This window comes from Leptosomus discolor, chromosome 7 (genome assembly GCF_034619465.1).
Source record: "Leptosomus discolor isolate bLepDis1 chromosome 7, bLepDis1.hap2, whole genome shotgun sequence".
Classification (NCBI taxonomy): Eukaryota; Metazoa; Chordata; class Aves; order Leptosomiformes; family Leptosomidae; genus Leptosomus; species Leptosomus discolor.
This window is the reverse complement of record NC_141397.1, coordinates 9,175,826-9,196,930: the sequence shown is the minus strand read 5'-3', so window position 1 is coordinate 9,196,930 and position 21,105 is coordinate 9,175,826. Positions and strand designations below refer to the sequence as shown.

Genomic DNA, 21,105 nt, shown 5'->3' with positions numbered 1-21,105 from the left:
GCTTAGATATCTTAATTACATTAAGGTTACTATGGTGAGATTCAAAAATTATTTATTTAGATGAGGACAGCTACAAAAAGAACTAAAGAATCAAGACAATCTTCCCTAAGAAAAATGTTTGCCTGCCAGTTATTTGGTTGTGGAATTTGAGAGCTGTGGTGCTTCCAGCTGTTCAGACAGCAATCAATATACTCTTTTCTTCCCATTTTTCTTTGTTAGAACTTTTGTTTGGGAGTGGATTTTTTGCTACCTACGTTATCATTCACAGGCACAGACATACTACCAATTACCTAGTTAAAGCATCTGGTAAACACTTGAGGAAAATTACAGCTGGGCAAAGTCAAGCCTTACAATTTAATAAAAGATTTAAAGAACAAACCCAAAACAAACACCCCACCCCCCCCAAATCAGGAGTTCTTTATATAGTTGAGGTTATATGTCCCTCTGCCCTCCAAAGAAAAAGACACCACTAAAGATCTAAAACAGTAATTCTCTCTTCTCTTCCCTTTTTCTTTCTCCCCTCACCTCTAACCTGAGGAAAGTTTCAGGGCAGTACAATTTCAGGAGCAAAAGAACTTGGTGATCAAGCAGGAAGAATACCAGATAGACCACTACTAACCTTCAGAGAGGTACAGTTTTCCAATCCAGAAACACCTAGAGCACATGTAGCATGAATGACAAGACTGTTTAAAAAAAACAAACCAAACCAACCAAACAAACAACTAGGAGCCCTTACAAGTACCATTAAAAATTTATTTTCTCTTTCTCCATTGGAATACATGTTAACACACAACGTGACAGAAAAAAAAAAAAATCACCTGGATACTAACTATGGTTGTGAGTGTACTTTTCCTTTGTAACAGTCCAGAGTGTCAGCAGGGAAATAGAAGAAAAGAAAAACCCCGTAACTTTGGATGGTATACCATCCAGCACCTCCGGTTTTACTGGCTTCTTTTTGCCTTAATATAGAATTAGGCCACCCCCACCCACCCCCAAAACCCCACTCACAGCACACTTTTGGCAAAATGCCCTGAATGTACCCTCCCTCCCCGCTGCAAACATTCAGTACATTTTAAGAAACAGGCTCAGTGGCACTTTCTGTTAATATGACTTCAGTAACATTTTGAAATACAGTGCATCCACACTGCAATTCACCTTGCTATAAGGCTAACTTAGACATAAGGCAAACATCACCTTAGCTCTCAAATATTCCATGGTTAAGACACCCTTAGTACGTCTATCTCTGTTAACTGCAGAGATGCCTTGTTTCCCTTCATTGCTTTTCCTCCTGATGAAAAAAGCAATTCAGGGAGATGGGGTGCTATACTCATCACAAATTGCAAGGTACTAAAAAGTTAAAAAGAAACAGCAGTGAATAAAAATAAACAGTATTCACATATCCAAAATTTATTTCCATCACTTAAATAATTTTATCTGCAATTACAAAATACATACACTTAAATATCTTTGTAAGAAATAATCATCTAAGACATCACAGATTATGATTTGCTTTTGATAATCTAACTGCCCTAACTCCGGCATAAAGATATACCTGGACAGTGTTACTACCTAGGATGCTTTCCTATTATAATTAATTTTCTTAAATATACAGTAAATTCTCTCTAGCTATTCTGACAGATAGTGCAAATAAACACATTCTTTGGGTCACAATTTTAAAATATTACCGCCAATGCTAGCCTCAATTTAATCTTGTTTTAGTAAATGAATAACAAAATATTATTAAGTATACACATTTTCTAACATCTGTTTAACAATGCGTTTTCCTCAGTTACCGCGGCGTAATGCAGATCACAAAAAATGAATAAGCTACAATTCTGCTCACCTATCCAAAAGATATGTTATATTTATACTTAAATAAATATATTTAGAAACCTACCTATAAGTTCCCCATTACTTTCCATTTATTATTACTACCCAATGGCATACTACATCAAATCATGATATCAAAATATCTTTAAAGACAACAAAGACCACTTCAGAAGTACTGCTCAAAGGCAATGAAATAATGCTTTGAGAACCTATGCACATAAGTTAGGCCTACATAGATCCAGCACATGGTATAAGAGAACAGCTTACGCTTCTTTTGGAGCCAACTACTGCTTTGTCCTAGCCAGCGATAAAAAGCTTATCTTAAATATTACTTATCATAGATGTAGCAACACAACGTGGCCCTGTTTGCTATCTAATGTTGCTTGCTTGTTTTACACGTTTATTTGACATTACTGGCACCTGATTGCTAGTTCCATTAGTGCTATTTGTTGCTGAGCCATTCACAACGATGTAATCAACTTTGTTTTCCAATTTCACGAGGCGTTGTAAGATGTCATCCAGAAGAACAGCAATTGTTCTCTTAAGATCAGCTGAAGATAATGGAAAAAACAGATTAAATCTCATTATTTACTCTGCGTGGAAAAGAACTGCTATTTCAACATACATCTTAAGACATGCCATCCTTCCTGCTACACTTTCTCAGAAAGAATGCAGATTATTATACAAGTACAGAATTAAATAGCTGCCTGATTTTTCTTTAATACCATTTATTTGTTCTTTTAGGCAAGGAAGATACCACCATAATAGTGGTGGAAGCCAATTAAATACTGAAGTGTAAGAACAAAACTACTAGTTGGAACATTAGGCTAGTGACTATTCAAAGGCAGTATTTCAAATTTCATCCAGACAACAGCACTAGAATACCCAGCTATGACACCTTTTAGCCTTGCACAGCAACAGAATATATCTAAATACTTTCCAACATAAAAAAGTAGTTTTTAATAGCTTTCCTCTAAATAACAGATCTATCCCACAGAAAAACTGCTATGAGAAAGTATCTTATCACTTCTTACATAAGCTATAAAGTAGGAAAAAAAAGTCCATATATTTAGGCCTGTATTCATTGCAAAACAAAAGGATAGTAATAAAATTCCCGTATTCTAGAACACAAAACCAGTAACATACATTTCAAGAAAAACTAATTACGCTGTTGTTAATGCTCATATCACTATCTTCTCTCAGATTGGGGAAAAAAATGAACAAACTGACCAGGTTTTACAAGGTGTTAAGATACCCCCAACACACGCAGAGTCTCTCTCGCCCCCCCACCCCTCAACCAGTTCTTAACTAACCAGAAAAACTGGGGAGGAAAAACACAGGTATGAAAGTGAAAAAAGAAGGGTAATCCAGATAAAATTAAAACACTAGTAGTAAATTAAAAAAAAAACAAAAAAACCCACACTCGGGTCAGTCCCTCCCTCTAAAATTAACTAGTTTTTGTTTAGTAATGTCATCTTTGACCAAAAAAAGAAATTTGCTTTCCAATTCGAGCCAGAGCAGGGTCTGCTGTCAATGACACACTGGAGGTCATGTACTCTGTAGTACCACTCTGTGCTCAACAGTCTGAGGGAAGGAATTATCTGCTCAAGCTGTAAGTCTGATGATCAGTATGTAGATCAAGAGTTAACTGAATTTTTATTAAACTTCAGACAAAACCTCAGAAGGCAAATCTCGTTTGGAAATGCACAGCAGTAGAAAGCTGCAGTACACAAGGCTTTTTAAAAACAAATTACACAGAAAAGTAATGACACAGTAAAGGCAGAAGATCCTTGAAGGCAAAAAAAAAAAAATGGAGGGGAGAAAAGGGGGAAGAAAAGAAAAAGTAGTTTCTTACTGTGGTAAAAATGTTAACTTAATGAATGAAAGAATTAAAGGCTACGACATTTGATATTGTCCTCCTCCTCTTGGGTTGCTTCCTGCTCATCTTGTCATCACAGACTTGTCTCCTTATTCCTGAGCAGCAGCAAAAAGAGTTCAGACATTTTGCTGTTTGTACTCTTTCCAGCGCACCTATAAAAGGCATCCTACAACTGGTAGAGCCCACCCTTTTCACAATTCCTTAGGAAGGGGATCAAAGTACAGTAATATACATCTTTACATATATTAATTTAAAAAAAATATTTTTTAAGCCTTGTACTACCCTTATTTTCAGATATATTTTTTCCCTTCATGCCAGAACGCAGGTAGTTTCTTCAAACCTAGCCCCCAAGGGGTTAACTAGACCTCATTGCAGCCTTCCTTCAAGAGAAGCTACGAGGGACCAAAGAGTTAAAATTAAGACATTTTTATAGCTTTGCTAAAAAGATCTCAATACTATAATCTCACATCTATCTTTTCTGTATTTCAGAAGACAGGCACAGGGTCTAGGCATATATTACCAGTGAATACTGGACACATTCATCAAGTTAACAGGTAAATCAGAGATAAGATGCAGCAAGTATCAAAGCTCTAGAGACAAGGGACCTTACCTCTAACGGCTGCTTCTAAACCAAGGAGAGAAAAAGAAAGGAAGGACCAAGGAAACCAAGGAAAGAAAAATCTGGAACGTTGAAGGGACTTAATCTAAAACTTTGTCCCAGTATCAAGCACGTGCTTATTCCTCAATAGTTTAAGATTCAGAAAAAGCCCAATGTTACTGTTAATCCTTTAAGTAACAGTAGTCATATACCTGGAGATAGGTAAGAAAATTCCTGGAAAACAAAAATCTCATGTCTCAAGCTGGATTTTACACCACATCTTAATCTTCAACTTCAGTGAATAAACTGAAATCAAATCAGTTAACACAGAGAATTTTTTCTCTTAAAGAGCAGTATATTACTTTAAAAAGGAAAAAAGAAAAAAGTATAGCTTTACAGTTTTCAGGAAAAAAAGATATTTTAATAACTAATATGGGTTTTTTCCTCTTACCATATCCCACCATAGAAGCTCCACCACCACCATTCATCAGATTTTTATTTTCTTCTGCCAGTGCTTTGACATATCTTTTACTTAGATCTAATATCTGGCCACGCAACTCTGCACTGCTTTGGCGTCTTGGATACTGAAAAGTGTAGCGTAGCAACATCAAACCCCAAATGATTCCAAAAACTAGTAAAAACATACTCAGTTTCTGGGACATATTTTTTCTTGAAAATGTTAGAAACATTTCTGAAGGCCACAGGTGCGTCTTAATTTCAAGATAAGTAATTGAACTTGGCTTTGTCAAATTATATTACATATTAAACAAAAATAAGGTTTCTATGAAGTGAAAAATCTTCTGGCTGGATCATCTTGAATACAGCTTCTCATGTTTTAGTTGTTCTTGATTCCTGAAATTTGTAAAATATCACTTGGTTATTCAAAACCGCTGCAGTTGTTGAGATCAAGGACAAATACCAGTTTCCAAATGCTGTATTACTGCATAATCTAGCAAACAGTTGTGGATTTGTATCTGCTTAGAGGTGCAGTCATCCTTCTGTCTCACCTGCTGTTTACAAGGGTTCCTCTTCTTACTTTTAACATTTTTTTCCTCCAAAAATCAAAACTTCTATGATTCTACAAATCATCTTAAGTATTTTAAATACTGTAATTTGAACTGACATTCATCCCAAATGCATTTCACACAAAAAAGCAGTATCTAGAAGAGACTTGTAAAACACTTTTACACAACATTTTACTGAGTTATCCTGTGAAATTATTTACTTGATTCTTATCCCTCACTTAGAAGCATAAAGCAAGTATGAACAGATAAAACGCAGAACAAAGTTCCTTGGTTGGTTGGTGGGTTTGAAGTTGGGCATCATCCTCTTCTGGTTTTGTTCAGCATTAAGATTTTTTGTTTGTTTGTTTTGGTGTCATGCTAATAAAGATATAAAACCAAAATGAACTGGCACATTGCACCCACTTTTAGCATTTTACTACCACTTTAAAAAAGTCTTACCATAGTAGCCAATTCTGATTCCTCAATAGATTAAGGCTCCAGGAGAACAAGAAGTGGTAGGAAAGCTTCAGCAGTTAAACAGCCAGTGTCCAGACAGTTTGAAGCAGTATGAGCCAGACATCTTCAGGGAGCTCTGTACTGGAGGAAAACAAAAAACAAAACAAAAAAAAAAACCAAAACCCCAACACCTTAAATAAAGTGCAGGACTAAAGAGACCTTCATTTTCACATGGAATGGTTGAAGTTGAGAGCTCCAAGCCATGCACTTTTATAACAGAAATACATTTTTAAACCTAACCTGAAGCAAGTGTGAGGGAAGAACACAGAATCCATTTCCATTTTATTATAAATGCATACATCCGAATGCTCAGTAACAGATTTCAACATACTTAAAAAACCCCAAAACAGTCTTGGGAAAAATTTCAGTGAAACACATCGCTCTTCTTGTGTTCTAAGACAGTGACAGCAGATGTTCCAGATTCACCATATAGGTATATACACATATATTTATGTGTGTATCATTCTCTTACTTGTTTTTCCCCTCCTCGAACAAATCTGATCTTTTCAGTCTCTATATGCGTGTACCTTGTATTTCTCCTTTCTCAGCCACCTCTGAAACTTCTCCCATTATTCAATACTTTTTTTGAGGGGCAGTTTCTATTATTTAACATAGTCTGGATAAAGCTACTCATTTTACATAATAGTTGTTTTCCCTGTTATTGCCTGTTCTTCCCCACATATTACCTGACATGAGCACTTTCCAGACTGAAGTTACACATTGAATAGAGCTCCCCACCAGGCTTTCTACTGTGGTATATAGGTCTCTGTTTTTATTAGAATACTGAGACTGAAGTTCTTATCCTGCTAAGCACCCATCTAAACTTAACCTCTGCCTCCACAGTATTTTTCACCACCTCTGCTGACCAGTTCAACTGGCCTTATGCCGACACACCACGCTCTGCTGCAAACACAAGGGTCGCTGCCAGCAGGGTTCTGAGTTGTGCTTGTCGCTTCCCCTTCCCCTTCGCTCTTCAGATAATCCTCTCAATAGGCAGGCCAACGTGACCGATTCAAGTGACAAATTTTCAAAGTGCTCCAAAATCAACATGCAGATCTAAATCATTCTGAAAATGATCAGCCCAAGGCAGGGGCAAAATTAGGACTTGGACACCAAATGTGCTGTAAAGTAACAAGTTACTGTGTGTAAAATGCCCTATAGTAACAGCCAGTACATAAAATCTTAATTTTCCTGTTGGGTATACTAGCGTAAGTGGCAATCACAAGTCACTGAATGAGGAATAGCTTATTTTACCTTAACTGTGGGATATGACCGTGCACATGGACAGACAGCCAATATGCAATAATTTGAAATCCCACTGTAAATTCAGTGGGATGTACTTTGTTCAAAGAATGTGCTTATCCCCCAAAAAACTGTTTTTAAGACACAAATTTGTCATAAGTACATAAAATAAGAGAAAACAATAAAAACTTATGTTCTGCAGTATCAGCACGAATATTTGGAATTGTGTGGTTAAAGATTTCCTGAAACAGATCCTCCCTAAATATGAACTAACAAAACTTCTTTTCCCTAGCTCTTTGCCAAATCCATAGCTCTGCACTCAGCCTTTAAAACATAAATTGCATCTACATAAACCCCGAATAGTATCAAATGTGATGGAAAACATTTACATACGAGGTACAGGGGTAGGGTATTCACATGATGGCTCAAAAGACCAAACAGTACCTCTCAAGGAGAGGCCACAAGTTTCAACCCCCATTCCCAGAAGTCTACATTTTATATTATTTAAAAAAAAAAAAGTCTGAAAATAACAGATAGCTCTTGCAGAATTCAAATTAAGTTCAGCTCTCCACAGATCTCCAGCCATATCTCATCCTGAAGCATTTAAACAATTTCACTACAGAGCTTTGGAGTGGAAATAACTCTGCCATCACACTGTAAATAAGACCACAAGCCAGGATAAGAGTCCTAGCCAAGAGGAACAGATTGAATAAACTCCCGCCAAGGCGCAGTAGGAATTGCAGACTGGGTCTTTGCCATGTATATTTGATTCACAGTGCACACGCTGACTACTGAAACGAACGGAAATCAAGGATTTAACCTGCTGGGCAAATGGCATAACACCCAAATACTGACACTGGGCAAAGGAACTGGGAGTAAGGTATACCAAAATGAAGGGAACTATTTGTACTTGTCCCTTTTCCTACACATTTTTAGAGGCTGTTCCCCCTTAATGAATTCCAGTGTAATTCCAAAGTTCTGGAGACTTGCTCTCCACTTTCTTCCTGAAGCAGGCACTTCTAGTGACCTGTAACACACTCTCTCCAAGACCCTTCCAAGGTTACACACACAGTGTGGAGTAACAACAACCACCAAAAAAAGCAAGCTTATACCTGTGTGATTTGCAAGTAGGGAAACAGGGTATCAGAGCAGCAGGCATATATATTGGGGAGAAAATAGCACAGTAAGATGGATGCATTGGAATATTCTTTTACCTCTTGTCGCCTTGAAGGGTCAGCACTTCTCTACACGAACATGATAGTTTAAACACAACTTGTCCTCAGAATGGACCTTTGTTTTCAGTAATTCAGCGGTAATATCCTGTGAGATAACAGCACACAGGTAAGAAGGAACACTATCTCTTGTGATCTTTCTTCTCCCTCATTCTCTCCATTTCTCCTCACCCACCACTCCCTGAGCAGGGGAAAAAGCAAGCTGAGACTTCCCTCTTCACACTGACTTAGCCTGGGTAGGAACCCAAGCTTAGCACTCTCCCAGCTACAGCTGAAGGGTTTTTATGGCAAAAGAGGTCAAAGCACTGCAGAGAGCAACAGGAAAAAAGGGCATAATGGAGCTACGCCTTGTTGGAGTTCCTACCAATGCCTAACCTGAGACAGGAAAGACAACCATGATGATGAAGGAGTATAGCCACGACAAAATTAGAAAATCCAAGGAGGGAAAGGAAAAAACAAAAACCAAACCTAACAAAACACACCAACCCCCCCCCCCCCCCCAAAAAAAAAAACCAAACACACACACATTCCCTGCCCCAAATCAAACAAAACCCCAGGCCTGACTGTGCAGGGAAAATAGCAATCTGAGAATCCATGAAGAAGATAGTATCTTCCAGATAATCCTTTCAATAGGCAGCCTGAAGTGACCGATTCAAGGGGCAATTTTTCAACACTAAAATCAACTCGCGTGTCTAAATCATTCTGAAAACAACAAGCCCAAGCCAGGGGAAACATTAGAACTTTGAACTACAAGCAATTCCTGAACAGAGGATCTGAGCCTAGGTTTGCCTTTCACAGGCGTAGGGAGTTTGGTTTTCTTCACTGTTGCCACTGCCGGTTGTCTAAGAAACGTATTGCCAAAGCCTGCCAATGTGGATTTAACATTGTCCAGCAATACCACAACAAACACTGACGTACATCTGGCAATGAAAGCAATGAACTAAGGCACTCATCCTCTTCAAAATAAAATCATGTCTCTATCCTCTGAGCTGGGTTCCAACATTAGTCATATATACATTATATTATTGAGTGCATGAAACAAAAGGAACAAAGGCCAAAGAAAAAGCAACAGAAAATCCATTATATGTCCCATAATAAAGCAAAGTTCTAGTACCTGTGATGCTACTTAACTAAACAGCAGCATCGGACTTCAATGCGATACTGACCCTTCTCCATGGAAATCAGCCCACTTGAAAAACATCATACTTGAATTCTCTTGCAAGGTATTCCTCGGATTCTGGTTTACTTCTTCCCAGCAAAACCCAGAGATTATGTTCATGTATAAACCAAAAATGTAACAGTCTGTAAGGCAAAGGAATACCTCCTACATCCTCTGAAACAATCTCATGGTATCATGAAAACAAGGCATACTCAAATCCTTACAAGGTTACAACGCACCTCATAGCACTATCATTTGTGCTAGTCAGTCAGCTCATGGAAGACCAGTACCTATTCGTCATCACTTTTTCTAGTCTTTCTGAGAGATCCCAGCCTTCCTAAACCACTAGAAGTGGTTATCTGCATCAGCGGGGCAAATTTAAAACTGTGCTGCAGAGACAGGGTGTACCTTCTGGTTTTGAAAGATGCAGAGGACAGATGAAGATGATCATTTATAAGATAAAAAGAAAGCAGCAGGCCCATCAGGTATTTTTGGTAGTTATTAGTAAGCAGCTTTAGCAAAAAACTAATGAAACAGAGTCAAGAAGGGGTGAAGAACAGAAAACTGAAGCCTGAGAATCCCATTCCATTCAAGGATCAAAAAGACTTTAAAGATAAAGCCAAGAAAAATGTACTGAAAATAATATTGTTAACATATGGTCCAATAAAGTCACCTCTTTAGTTACGTATCTTGAAAGATAGAATGCCAAATACTGAGGCAGTAGTTCCCCAGCAATACCCTAGAGACCTATATAGGTATCTAATGACTTAATATATTAAGAAAGTGGCCTTCATAAATGGGAATTTTATTCAATCTATTACTTACTACCATATTAGTTATCTGTTCCTCATTGTCAAATTATGATCAACAACAACATGACACAGTGAATTCAAAAGCAAGTTTGGCTTTATGACCAATTATTATTATTAACTGTATAAACACTAGAAGTGATTTATCAAGACAGAGATTAAAAAAAAAAGCCAGATACAGTCGTAGGAGACTGCATCCAACTGCAGACAGAGGAAGGGGGAAAATGTATCTTGTAACACAACAGACAGCAAACAAATTAAGACAGTACAAATAAAAGCTGACACTAATAATTACTATAAAATACTTGTGCAGTACAAAAGTTTATTACAATCTCAGTGGGAGCATAACAAGTTCATGAAATTACTAAGGATTTTAAATTAACATACTGAAATTAAGTCTATATGAGAAATTTCTATTAAATTTATGGCAGCATACATCTCTCAGTACAGTGAGAGGCCTGTATTAGTAAACAATAAGCTGTGCTGTAAACAGGCATGATGATACCTCACTGCAATTGCCAATTAACATTTCAGGAAGACAAAAATCGCAGGGCATTACAGAATGCCAGGAAATACTTCCACTGTTTTATCAGCTCTATTCTATTAGCTTCCTTTTTTGCATCTACTTAGAGTGAGCTTCCCCCCACCCATTTACCTCTGTGACCTCCAATTTTCTGATTTTCTAACAGAAAGCTTTGAGCATCACGGTCACTCAGCTGACAGACATTGCGCTGACCATTCTGAGAGGAGACAGGCTGGTTCTATGTTTTCAGAAACCTATCGGCTCAGTCACTGTGCAGCAATAAAAATGGGAAGTCTACAGAATGACTGACACACACACAAAAAGCATAGAACATATTCACTGACCAATTAATCTTTGAAGACGGGGACAATGGAATAAGCACCTAGAAGCCCAGAAGCTACATGCTGAGACTTTTTAGAACACCAAAAATGATGTTTGCAACCTGGTAATTTGCAGTCTTAGACAGCTATCGGTTTGGCAGTCAGAGAAAAATCTGCATGAGGTGCAGCTGACAAACAGGACTATAATTCCTGGCAATACACAGAAACTTCGGTTCTCCCTTCCTACACATAACAAACTCCCTTTCACAAATCATCTTTCCCAAATCATTCATATTTAAAACTGGTGCCCAAGGAAGATTCACATTCCTCACAGTTTTAAGAGCACAGGAGTGCTTGAAAAGACATCAATAAAACCATTTTCCTGAACTGGCACATCCGTCCTGGTGACTTTTGCAGACCAACACTGCCCTTTGGTTCCAGGTTCATTAGTCAGGTTCACTCAGACAGCTGCACAGCGTCATAAAAGAGCACAATATTCTACTCTGGAGCAAACAATTAACAGCAATGCGTGTCCCCAGACAAGTGAAACCATGTTTGAGCTGTCTTTTCACGAGATCAACTCAGTATGTCAATTATTCCTTTTACGCTGCTGTAAAATTTGGTCAAGAGAAGAATGTCACCAGCAGAGAGGGAAAAAGAGAAGAATACCCTATTGACAAAACCTCAGCAATGCCTGACACAACACAGCCCATCAAAATGCTATTCCTGTGTGCTGATGAGACTTGAGGGTCTTTCCAGACTGCATCATAGATCAGTTGACAGAAGAGAGAATTTATATTAATAACCGTTAGGCTCAAGTGAAAAGAACAGCACTATACAACATGCTGCCATCTGAAGAATAGGTAAGATGGCGTATTTCTGGCCAAAAAAAGGCTGCCCTATCAGTATGACAGCTGCTGGACTGCAAGTTTAGCAGTTCTGTACCACTTTTGCAATGCACTGCCAAAGGAGTCTGCCTAGTGCTTGGTGTCTTTTCCAGGACATCTATCTTTACACCTTCTCCCACAGCATATGTTCCTTCACTCCCTGCCTCTGCATGCCCTAGACTTGCAATTACCAAGGAACACTTAAAAAAAAAAAAAAAAACACACCACCACAAAAAAAAAAAACACAAAAAACCACAACCCAAACCCTTATCCCCTTGCTACCTGTCTTTCAGGGAATACCTGTAATGGGCATTCCAAGTGAAATCATAGAAAGGCATGAGGGGAATGCAAGGGAACAGCAAAAATGGGTAACTACCTACCAAGAATACCTATTCTTCTACAGTGCTGCAACAAAGAAAGAAGAAAATCTCCTTGTGTGCTCCAACTGGTCCCTGTCTCTCAATGCAGCCAAAGGATATCTGGGCCAACGGAAGTCACAGCTCACCAAGCTGACAGATACTGTCACTGCTGATGAGCTGCTGGGACTGCTTCAAACCTACCTTAAACCAGGAACAGTTTTACCTCCTACAGGCTTCTAAGAACAGCACACAACCAATTTGTCTTGTAGCTGGACTTGGATTTGAAAGCAAAACCATATCCCTTTAGACTTGAAAACCCACAGATCAAGTTTACAGTGGCTTTGGTGTGAAATCATCTGAGTACCCAACCACTCGATTACCTTTTGTATTTCAGTATTTCAGGCATACTGGCGAACTGGTGACTTGTTTCTATTTTGAATGCATGTAGTCCTATTTGCATTGGGTTTTTCTGCCAACAATTGTTTTTTATTTCCCATTATGTCTAAGGAGTCTGCCTAAGTACTTTTTGGTACCTTAAAGTATCCTGGCTTTTTTTTCAGTGCCCCCTCCCCCCCTTTATTTTGCCTACTACTGTCAGCAAATGCTTTTAAAATAAACCAACTATTTAAAAACAGAAATTCTTTGTTCCTTGCCTGTGGGCAGTCAGCCAAGATTCAAGATTTTGAGAGGGGAAATGACTTGGCAAGGGTTGTGAAGAAAATTAAAGAAAGCAGATATCAATGGGGACAGTATATTATACTTGCTGAAGTTCCCCTTCTCCCACTGGGTCCATCTGGGCCTCAAAACATTTCTACATCTCTGTATCAGATTCTTAAACAACAACAACAAAAATCTCAGCTTCAGTCTGTCTGGGATACTTTATTTTTTCTTTATGCTTTATTGCTGCCGTGCAGGTCACAGTAGGACCCTTGCTCGCAAGAACCACAGTTACAACAGAGCTTCTCATTTCTCATTAAGACTGCCACAATTTTTTCATTGCAGTTGAACACCAGGCTGTGTCAAGTACTCCCTTGCAAAGTCCTAACTAGTACCTCTACTCCCTTGTGAAATTTCACAGCTGTGTTTGCACCACTCTTCCCAAAGCCCCTGTGATTCCAAAACTTCCTTCCAAGATGATAATGTTTAGCTAATTTTAGCTAGTTTTAGAGCACGCCATACCTGCAAGATCATGAATGTAGGCTGCTGAGAAGAGAGGAATTTTCACTGAACATTTTAAAAAGAACTAAAAGGATGGGGGGTTCTCATTAAAGAGAACTAAAAGGGGAGGGGAGGGGGACTCAACTAACGAAGTGATGGCTGCAGTGGTGGAGAGATTGCCACTGCAGAACTGATCATACCTGTACACACAGTGCAGCATCCACACAAGCACTGTTCCCATAGACCAGTAACAAAAAGGGGCTTGTGCCACTGGGGAGAGAGGAAGAATTTAACTTGCCTGGTTTTATTTCAAGAAATCTGCAGAATTCAAATTGAGTATGAATGTGTGCAAGGTGTCCACCAAAAAGTATGTTTCAGTGGTAAAACTGCAATACAGAGCGGGCCTCAGATTTGCACTCCCTCCCAGGAGGCTGATCTGGTTGAAGATTTTAGAAAAATTACACTGGAGGCAATGTTAAAGACAGGTACGTTCTTTTTGTCTTCATCTGTTATTATTTCTAGATTGACTCATCAGTTTATCTTAGCATAGCAAGGGTTATGACCGAGAGGAGTTAACCACAGCACCACGGTGGCGTGCACTGCAAAATATTTCTTTGTTAAAATTAAGTAGAAGGTACCCAGAATTTAACTGGATTATTTATATCATGGTAGCCTCTTACTTTGTCATTATTACCAAAGAGATCAATTTCAGTGGAAGAAGGTTTAAGTCCTCTTGTCTAGGCCTCTAGTCTAGGCTCTGTTTCACGTAGGCAAAGAACCCATTTACTTTTGAGCAAACCAAAATTAATCTTTTAAATTACACAGACAAATGGTAATACAAATAACTTTTTGTAAAGTTGACAATCATAAAAGATAATTTAGGAGACTATTAATAATGGTCAGTCGAAGAAACCAAGCCTACCTCATGGTACAAGTTTTCAATCACAGGTGAAAGAGCTCACTAAATAACAAACGCCATATGAAGTACATTTTAGCAGTGAACTTGTACCAGCACAAAACATGCTCATTTGAATGATTGAGCTCCACAGATTTTTAATGGCTATTTTTGACACTTACTAGTCTTCAGATATGTTGACTACATGGCTGACAACGTAAGATGACAGCATCCATTTATCCTCCTTACAGTTTGGGCAAAATGCAAGAAAGAACGAGTGCCCTTAACTACTCTTGGAAAAGGTACAACTCCAGGGGAAATATTTTACTCTTAGCAGTTAAATGACATCCAGTCCCCAAGCTAAATCACAATACGCAATTAGCTAACACCAATGCCTCCTTCATGAAGCTAAAAGCCAAAAGGCTCTCTAAAAGTAGCAACTACAAAAGCTTTAAAAAAAGAAAAGAAAAAACACAAAAGAAAGTAGCTTTATTTCCAACCGTAAAAGCTTTAGGAAAAAAGACCTATTTACTAGACAAAAGGAATTCCAGCATAATTGCTTAATCCTCTGGAGTTCTCAAGTACCTGAAATGAGTTATTAAACAATTATATATTGTAACACATAAAATAACAAAAAGAGGCCAGAATAATTTAGGTTTTATACACATGGGTATCTCCAGCAGTCAAAATGGGACCAAAGGTAGCAATAATTTTCCACGTTTGATCTAAAACTGCAGTTGCTCCACTTGTGACACTAGAACAAGATGCTACTTACAATATATTGTTATCATCTTCATATAGTCTCCTTTGATATTCTCACAAGAGTGAAACAGCAATTCACGACATTTGCTCCAAAATAAACACTACAATTCGAACAAGTCACATGCGTGCTTAGCTATTATGTTCAGCATGTTCATATTCTGAAGGTTCTATTAAAAAAAAAAGTCACAATTCCTACAAAGCTCACTTTTCACAGCCAACAAATGCTCCCCCCGCCCAGTTCACCCACTGAGGGGTCAAAACAACAAAAAAACCCCAGAACACCACCACCAAAAATGCCCCTGTTGTTAACGAGATCTAAACTGCACTAAAGAAGCTCCACATCATGTCATAGGACAGAACAAAAACTCTCTCTGCTTTGCTTTGTGGCACACAAACACAGAAATTACACTCCAGTCTAGCTGTCAGTATCTTTTAGATGACAAGATACATAAAACAGAATTTACAGGATGCTATCATGATAGATTAGGAAACCGAAATGAAAGTTTATTAATAATAAATGATTAATGGAGCTACAGAAATAAGGTTGCAATAATAGTATGTTATAAATATTTACACAAATAAATTTAATGGAAGATTAGAAATGTAGTTAAAATAGCATCAGATGTTACATACAAAAGCAATTTTATTATATTGTAATAAGGAAGTGTTATTCCACGACTCTTGCTATCAGAAAGTTTCATGTTTTATAATCTCCTAAAGCAATTGTTTGGCCTATTATTTTTTTTATGCAAAGTTGTCAGTGCCAGAAGACCACTTAACCCATGGTTACTAAGGATCCTGCCTCTGCTTGAATGTGGATTAAACAAACATTTTTTTTCTTCCTTCTAAGTTCCATCACATCACTGTAAGCACGCTTTGCCTCTTTGAGGGGTAGGTCCTTACAGTACAAAACAGACATCAATCTTGCAGAGTCACTGCAGTCATAGTTTATGACAGCAAAACCACTGCAAATAAGGAAGGAAACCAGAAAACCCTTGTTTCCTTCGCTGCCCCCTCACTATCCGCAGCCACTGCATCACAGCCCCGCAATACAGTTATCCAGCCGAAGGGAACGTCCGGCCACGGCGGGCGGCAGGACGCACCCCAAGAGGGGCCTGCAGCGACACAGCCGCCACTCCCGACAGCCAGGGCTGGCGCAGCGGGAGGGAGACCCACCTGCAGGCAGCACCCAGCGCCCCCGCCGCCCAGCGGCACGACTCGCTGCGGAAGGACAAGCCCGGCGAAGGAGGGAAAGCTGCGCAAACACCGGCGGGGGGGCGGGGGAAGGGGCCAGAAGCACAGCCCAAGCCAGAAGGAAGATAAACCTGTCCCGAAACGGGGGACAACAAAACTCAGCGCTCAGGCGCGGTGAAAACCTGACTTTGCCTGACAGGCCGCGGCCACGCCGCTCCCCACCCCCCCCCCCCCTTCCCCCCACCCCCCCACCCCGTCCCGCGTCTCCCCACACGGACTGCCAAGCCCCCGCCACCCTCGCTCAGCAAGAGGCCCTGCCCTCGCCCCTTCCCCAGCCAAGGGGCACAGCCCGCCCGCACCCCGCTCCCGCCCGCCGCGGCCCCTCAGCCCAGCCCCGCGCTACCTCCGCTCCCGGCCCACACCCGTCTGACAGGCGCCGCTCGCTCCCCTTCCGCCCGCCTCGCGGCGTGACGCACCACCCGAAACCCCGCCCCGTCCCGGCCAAGAGGGCTGCCGCAACGCCCACCCCCCCTCCCGCGCTGCCTGCGGCGCATGCGCGGCCGGGCGCAGGCCGCCTTCCCGCCTCCTCGCCCGCTAAGGGCGGCTGCGCGGGAGCGGCGGGAGCGTGAGGAGCGCTGGGCCGCGGGCGGTGGTCGCCGCGGCGGGCGAGGAGGGCTGGCCGCGGGACGAGGAGGGCTGGCCGTAGGGCTTTCGCCCGCGGGACCACCGGCGGGAAGAGCGAGGCAGGCTGTGTGAGGTCCGGGAGGGCGGTGGGTAACTGCAGGCCCGGTGGTCCTTCCCGGGAGCGCTCGCCGTCGAGCTCCAAATAGGAGCCCACGGGGAAGCTGGAAAGCCGCGTGGCCGTGGCTGTCAATTCCCACTGACGCCCACAAGTACGGATTGTCTTCAGAAGTACAGAGCGGCAAAAATGTCGTTTCTGCCCTCTAACGGCGTAAGTGAATGTTGAGAGCGGCCTCAGGAACGAGGGCCGGCCCTCGGGTCTGGTGCAGGGAGTTTGCCTTCATCCGCCTTCTCGTTCTTGTCACCCGCAGCTGCACTCGCTGGACTGTTCGCGGCTGGGACAGTATATAAACTCCCACCGTGACAGTAAATAAGATTGCGGGTATGGGGCTGTGCTAGCAAGTGACCTCAGGCCCTTCCTGCAAGGTGATATTTAAAGGAAGTTGGTATGGGTTAGCTAAAGGTGAACATAAGAGCATGTTCAACAGCTGCAGTGTTGCTGGTGTTCAGGAGTATCTGTTGTTAACCCTATCTCACTCCCTTCAGGATTGCCCCTACCTACCAGCTGAGGTACTGGTTACAGGTCAGGTGTTGCAGGGGGGTGTGGGGGAAGGTTCTGTTTGCAACATTGCATCCTCCGTAAAATAAACGCAGTTACAGCGAGTGGTGTTGTCCTGGCAGCTTGCTGATCCCACCTCCCCATCGGTACCCCCACACCTGCGCTGCAGCTTCCCCTCCCTCCCAGTCAAGAGGAGCCCACCTGGCTCCTTTCTGGTTTTCAACCTTTTTTCTGCATGGATTAGGTGCAGGAAAATTCAGTGTTTAAATCTGTTGCTTTAATAGAAAAAAGGATATTGATGCAGCAGAGGAGTCAGTGGCCTGGACCTCAGTAGACAGACAAAACTGTTGGCAGGTGGTATCGTGTCAATCAGTGAATCAGTTACATATAAAGCTTTTCTAATGTTGACTAGTTTGCAGTCCCTTATTTCAGAATCTTGTGAAACATATTTTGGAAAAAAAATTTTCTTTTCATGTTGGTCTGGAAAATATTGGTGTTCAACTGAGTTAATTTAACTTTGAGAAAATTAGTCAACTGTGAACTGGATGGAAGGCTGTATTCCCGCAGAGCATTCAGAAGCTGCATTAGAGGAACGATGTATTTATTATGCAATCCATCCCATGGACAAAAGTCTTTTGCTAAATGATACAACATTGAATGAGGACAGGCAAAAAAATAAAAACTGAAATACTTGGTAACAGCGTGAACAGATTGACTGTATATTTTGCAGCACCAATAGTTGTTAGAAGTGTTTTCTAAAGCAGAATCACCTCATCCGTTTCTGTGGGTATTTTCTTGTCAAGATTTCCTCTTGAAAGGATCAAAAGCAGATGGTCTGAAATGGACTTCACATAGCAAACACGGCAGCTATTTACTGCCATTTATTACTGTACTATTTGCTCAGTGATTAATCCTTTATTTTCATAGACATGCAGTGAACAGCTGTAATGTCTTTGCAAATATAATTTACATGGCAATTACAGCTTACTAGGGAAAGAAAGGGAAATCTGTCAATGGTGTAATGACAGAAAGATTTGCTTGGGGAGGTCAAAATTGTATTAAGAAATCTGTCTCCATTATAAACATACCCTCTGTCGACAGGAACTCTCAACTATTAATAACATTCTTGATTCCTGTTGCCTGAAGGCCTCGTGTACTTGGTCATCTTTCAGGAGCATGCATCTCAATAGTATGATACTTTTTCCCCTTATCCAAGATGCGTAGTAAAAACTATACCACAAAATAATATCAAGCAAGTTGTTTCTTCTCAGTGACATACGAAAATCAAACCTGATCAGTCTTTACATGGCCCTCATATTTGTGAGTAATAATATTCTCAGCATCATTTCAAGGGATAGATAAAAGCCCAGGATTGCAGGAGTAAAAACTTGCTATACTGCAGTGTTCTGTATTGTTTTTCAAAACCCAAAAAAGCAAAAATAGGTTGCTGCTGCAATGTTGTCTTTGTTCCTTTCCCATGCCCATCACTGTCTGGAGACTGTCCTTCCGATAGGAATTTGCATAGCTATTGCTCTGTCCTTTTCAAATATCTATTAACAATTTCCTCTCTCATAATACATTTGAACTGCTTCACGGTAATGGCTAGAGAACAGCGCTAATCAATGTGCGCTGTGATTACGGTACCTCCTGCCTCTCACTTAATCAGTTAACCTCTGAGCTGTACGTGTACATACACAGCCTTATACTTGCCTTACTGCCACATGATTTTTCTCTCTCTCCGATTCCTTACCAGTTCATACCCTTTCACTTTAGGGAATGGGCCTGATCTGGGCCCAGCTTTCCCCCAAAAGTGCATTTTTTTCCCCAAATTGTGAATACTATATATTCACTACTGCATTAAAGCTAACAGTATATTAATATTGCTTGAAAAAGCTCCGTGAGGCATGCTTGAGGCACATATAATTACATCACGTTGGTAGATCCTTTAGACCATCTCTAGCTGTTGTCTGTGCTTGAACCATCTTCCATTTAGCAGAGAGGCTCCCAAAGACACAGATCACCTTTGCAGTCTTACTGACTAATAAATGGTGGAAGTTGAAATGTAAAATCAAATAATTATTGACTTTGTGCTCCAGGAAACTACGGTTAAGTTGTCATAGAGAACAATGAAGGCAGAAAAGTTATGGAAAAAAACGGTGAAGAGAGCTTGTAGTTTTCAATTTAAAATGTAAACTCGATCAGAGTTTTTAAAAATAGCTATTGGTATCAGTGACTCCCATTTTTCTTTTGGGTTTAATTGCCAGAACATTTTAGGATCCCAGCAATGAAAAAATCCTGCTGGAATAATGCAGCAGAATGAGTGCTTTGTTAACTAAGTTACACTTGAAAAGGGAGATGAGCAAATCTGTCTACTGGAGCCAAACGGAGTAAAGCTGGTATAAAAGACAGATGATGACATGGATTCAGAATGGCTTTTGGGAAGTGGGACATCAGCAAAGGCTAAACTCAGGCCAGCCTCCTAGAAATGAAAATTTGATTGTAATTAAATAAGAACTGGCTAAGGAGTTGACTAAAACTTCTGAAGTAAGTGACACACAGGAAACTTTCAGCCAAAGTGAAATGCTTTGCAAACCTAGAGGACAAGGAAGATCTTTCCCTGATACAGCCGCCTTTACCGCTGTGAGCTAATTTACTCTTTAGTTGATTATTTACTTCTGATTCACTAAGGAAAAAGAGGGACTGGCACATACAGTTCCAGCCTTCTGTTTACAACAGAAGCAAGAAATAATCAAGATCATGTATGGTCCAGGCGGGAAGCAACATGAGCCCTTTCTGTAAAGATGAGCGTACATCAAGGCTCTGTTGGACCCTCAAGCTGGGGGTTGAGCTGTCCGTGGATGAGCAGCGTTAACGTGACTCCTCCGCTGGGACACCTTGCCAATGGGGTTGTGCTACCACAGCAGCTGTTGGAAACCCAGCGTCAGGGGCTGTAGGAGGAGAGGCAACCGGTGCTGCGGACACAGCCGTTGTCTAAATCCCCGGGAGCATGCTTCACGTAGCAAAGGCGTTTGGTGTCTAGGGAATCATCTCCTGCCTGTGAACTGCCCTCCGAGCTCCCCAGTCCTTTTTGGGAATACTCACTTGCCAAGCTGGTAGTTCCTTGGTTACAGCCATGGTGGACTGAAGATAACCAGCCTCCACCAGCGCGGGAATTTGGGCAGAACAGCTTCTCGACCCCAAAGGGAAGCTCCTGCCCCTGAAGAAGCACACGAAAGACGCAGAGCTGGGGCAGAAACAGCTGCCAGCAAGAGGCTGGGGAAGGGGGGAGAGGGCAAGCTTCAGCTGCAGCTGCTGGCCTGGCTTTCTGGGGCGGGCAGAGCAAGCCCAGCTGTTACGTCACCTTTGGAAATTTCCTGACCTAAGGAACTACCTCTTTGGCCTCGGGGCTGAGCCTCCGCTGCCTGCGAGGTACGGCTG

At 41.0% G+C, this 21,105-nt stretch overlaps 1 protein-coding gene across 6 annotated transcripts; it reads right to left on the bottom strand.

The window, feature by feature from the left end:
- Window positions 1–1,384: 1,384 nt before the first annotated feature.
- CCDC126 (coiled-coil domain containing 126) lies at window positions 1,385–16,823 on the bottom strand. 6 transcript variants are annotated; one of them, XM_086467936.1, is made up of 5 exons: window positions 16,771–16,823; window positions 8,284–8,389; window positions 5,771–6,893; window positions 4,759–5,159; window positions 1,385–2,381 (listed from the first exon to the last, which is right to left on the bottom strand). In XM_086467936.1, exons 4-5 carry the CDS (start codon window positions 4,994–4,996, stop codon window positions 2,200–2,202), a joined length of 420 nt encoding a protein of 139 aa, XP_086324062.1. In that variant the 5' UTR covers window positions 4,997–5,159; window positions 5,771–6,893; window positions 8,284–8,389; window positions 16,771–16,823; the 3' UTR covers window positions 1,385–2,199. The 6 variants fall into 6 exon arrangements, with proteins under 6 accessions (XP_086324062.1, XP_086324063.1, XP_086324064.1 ...); XM_086467937.1 differs by having other exon boundaries at window positions 5,771–5,908; XM_086467938.1 differs by having other exon boundaries at window positions 5,771–5,903.
- Window positions 16,824–21,105: the final 4,282 nt, after the last annotated feature.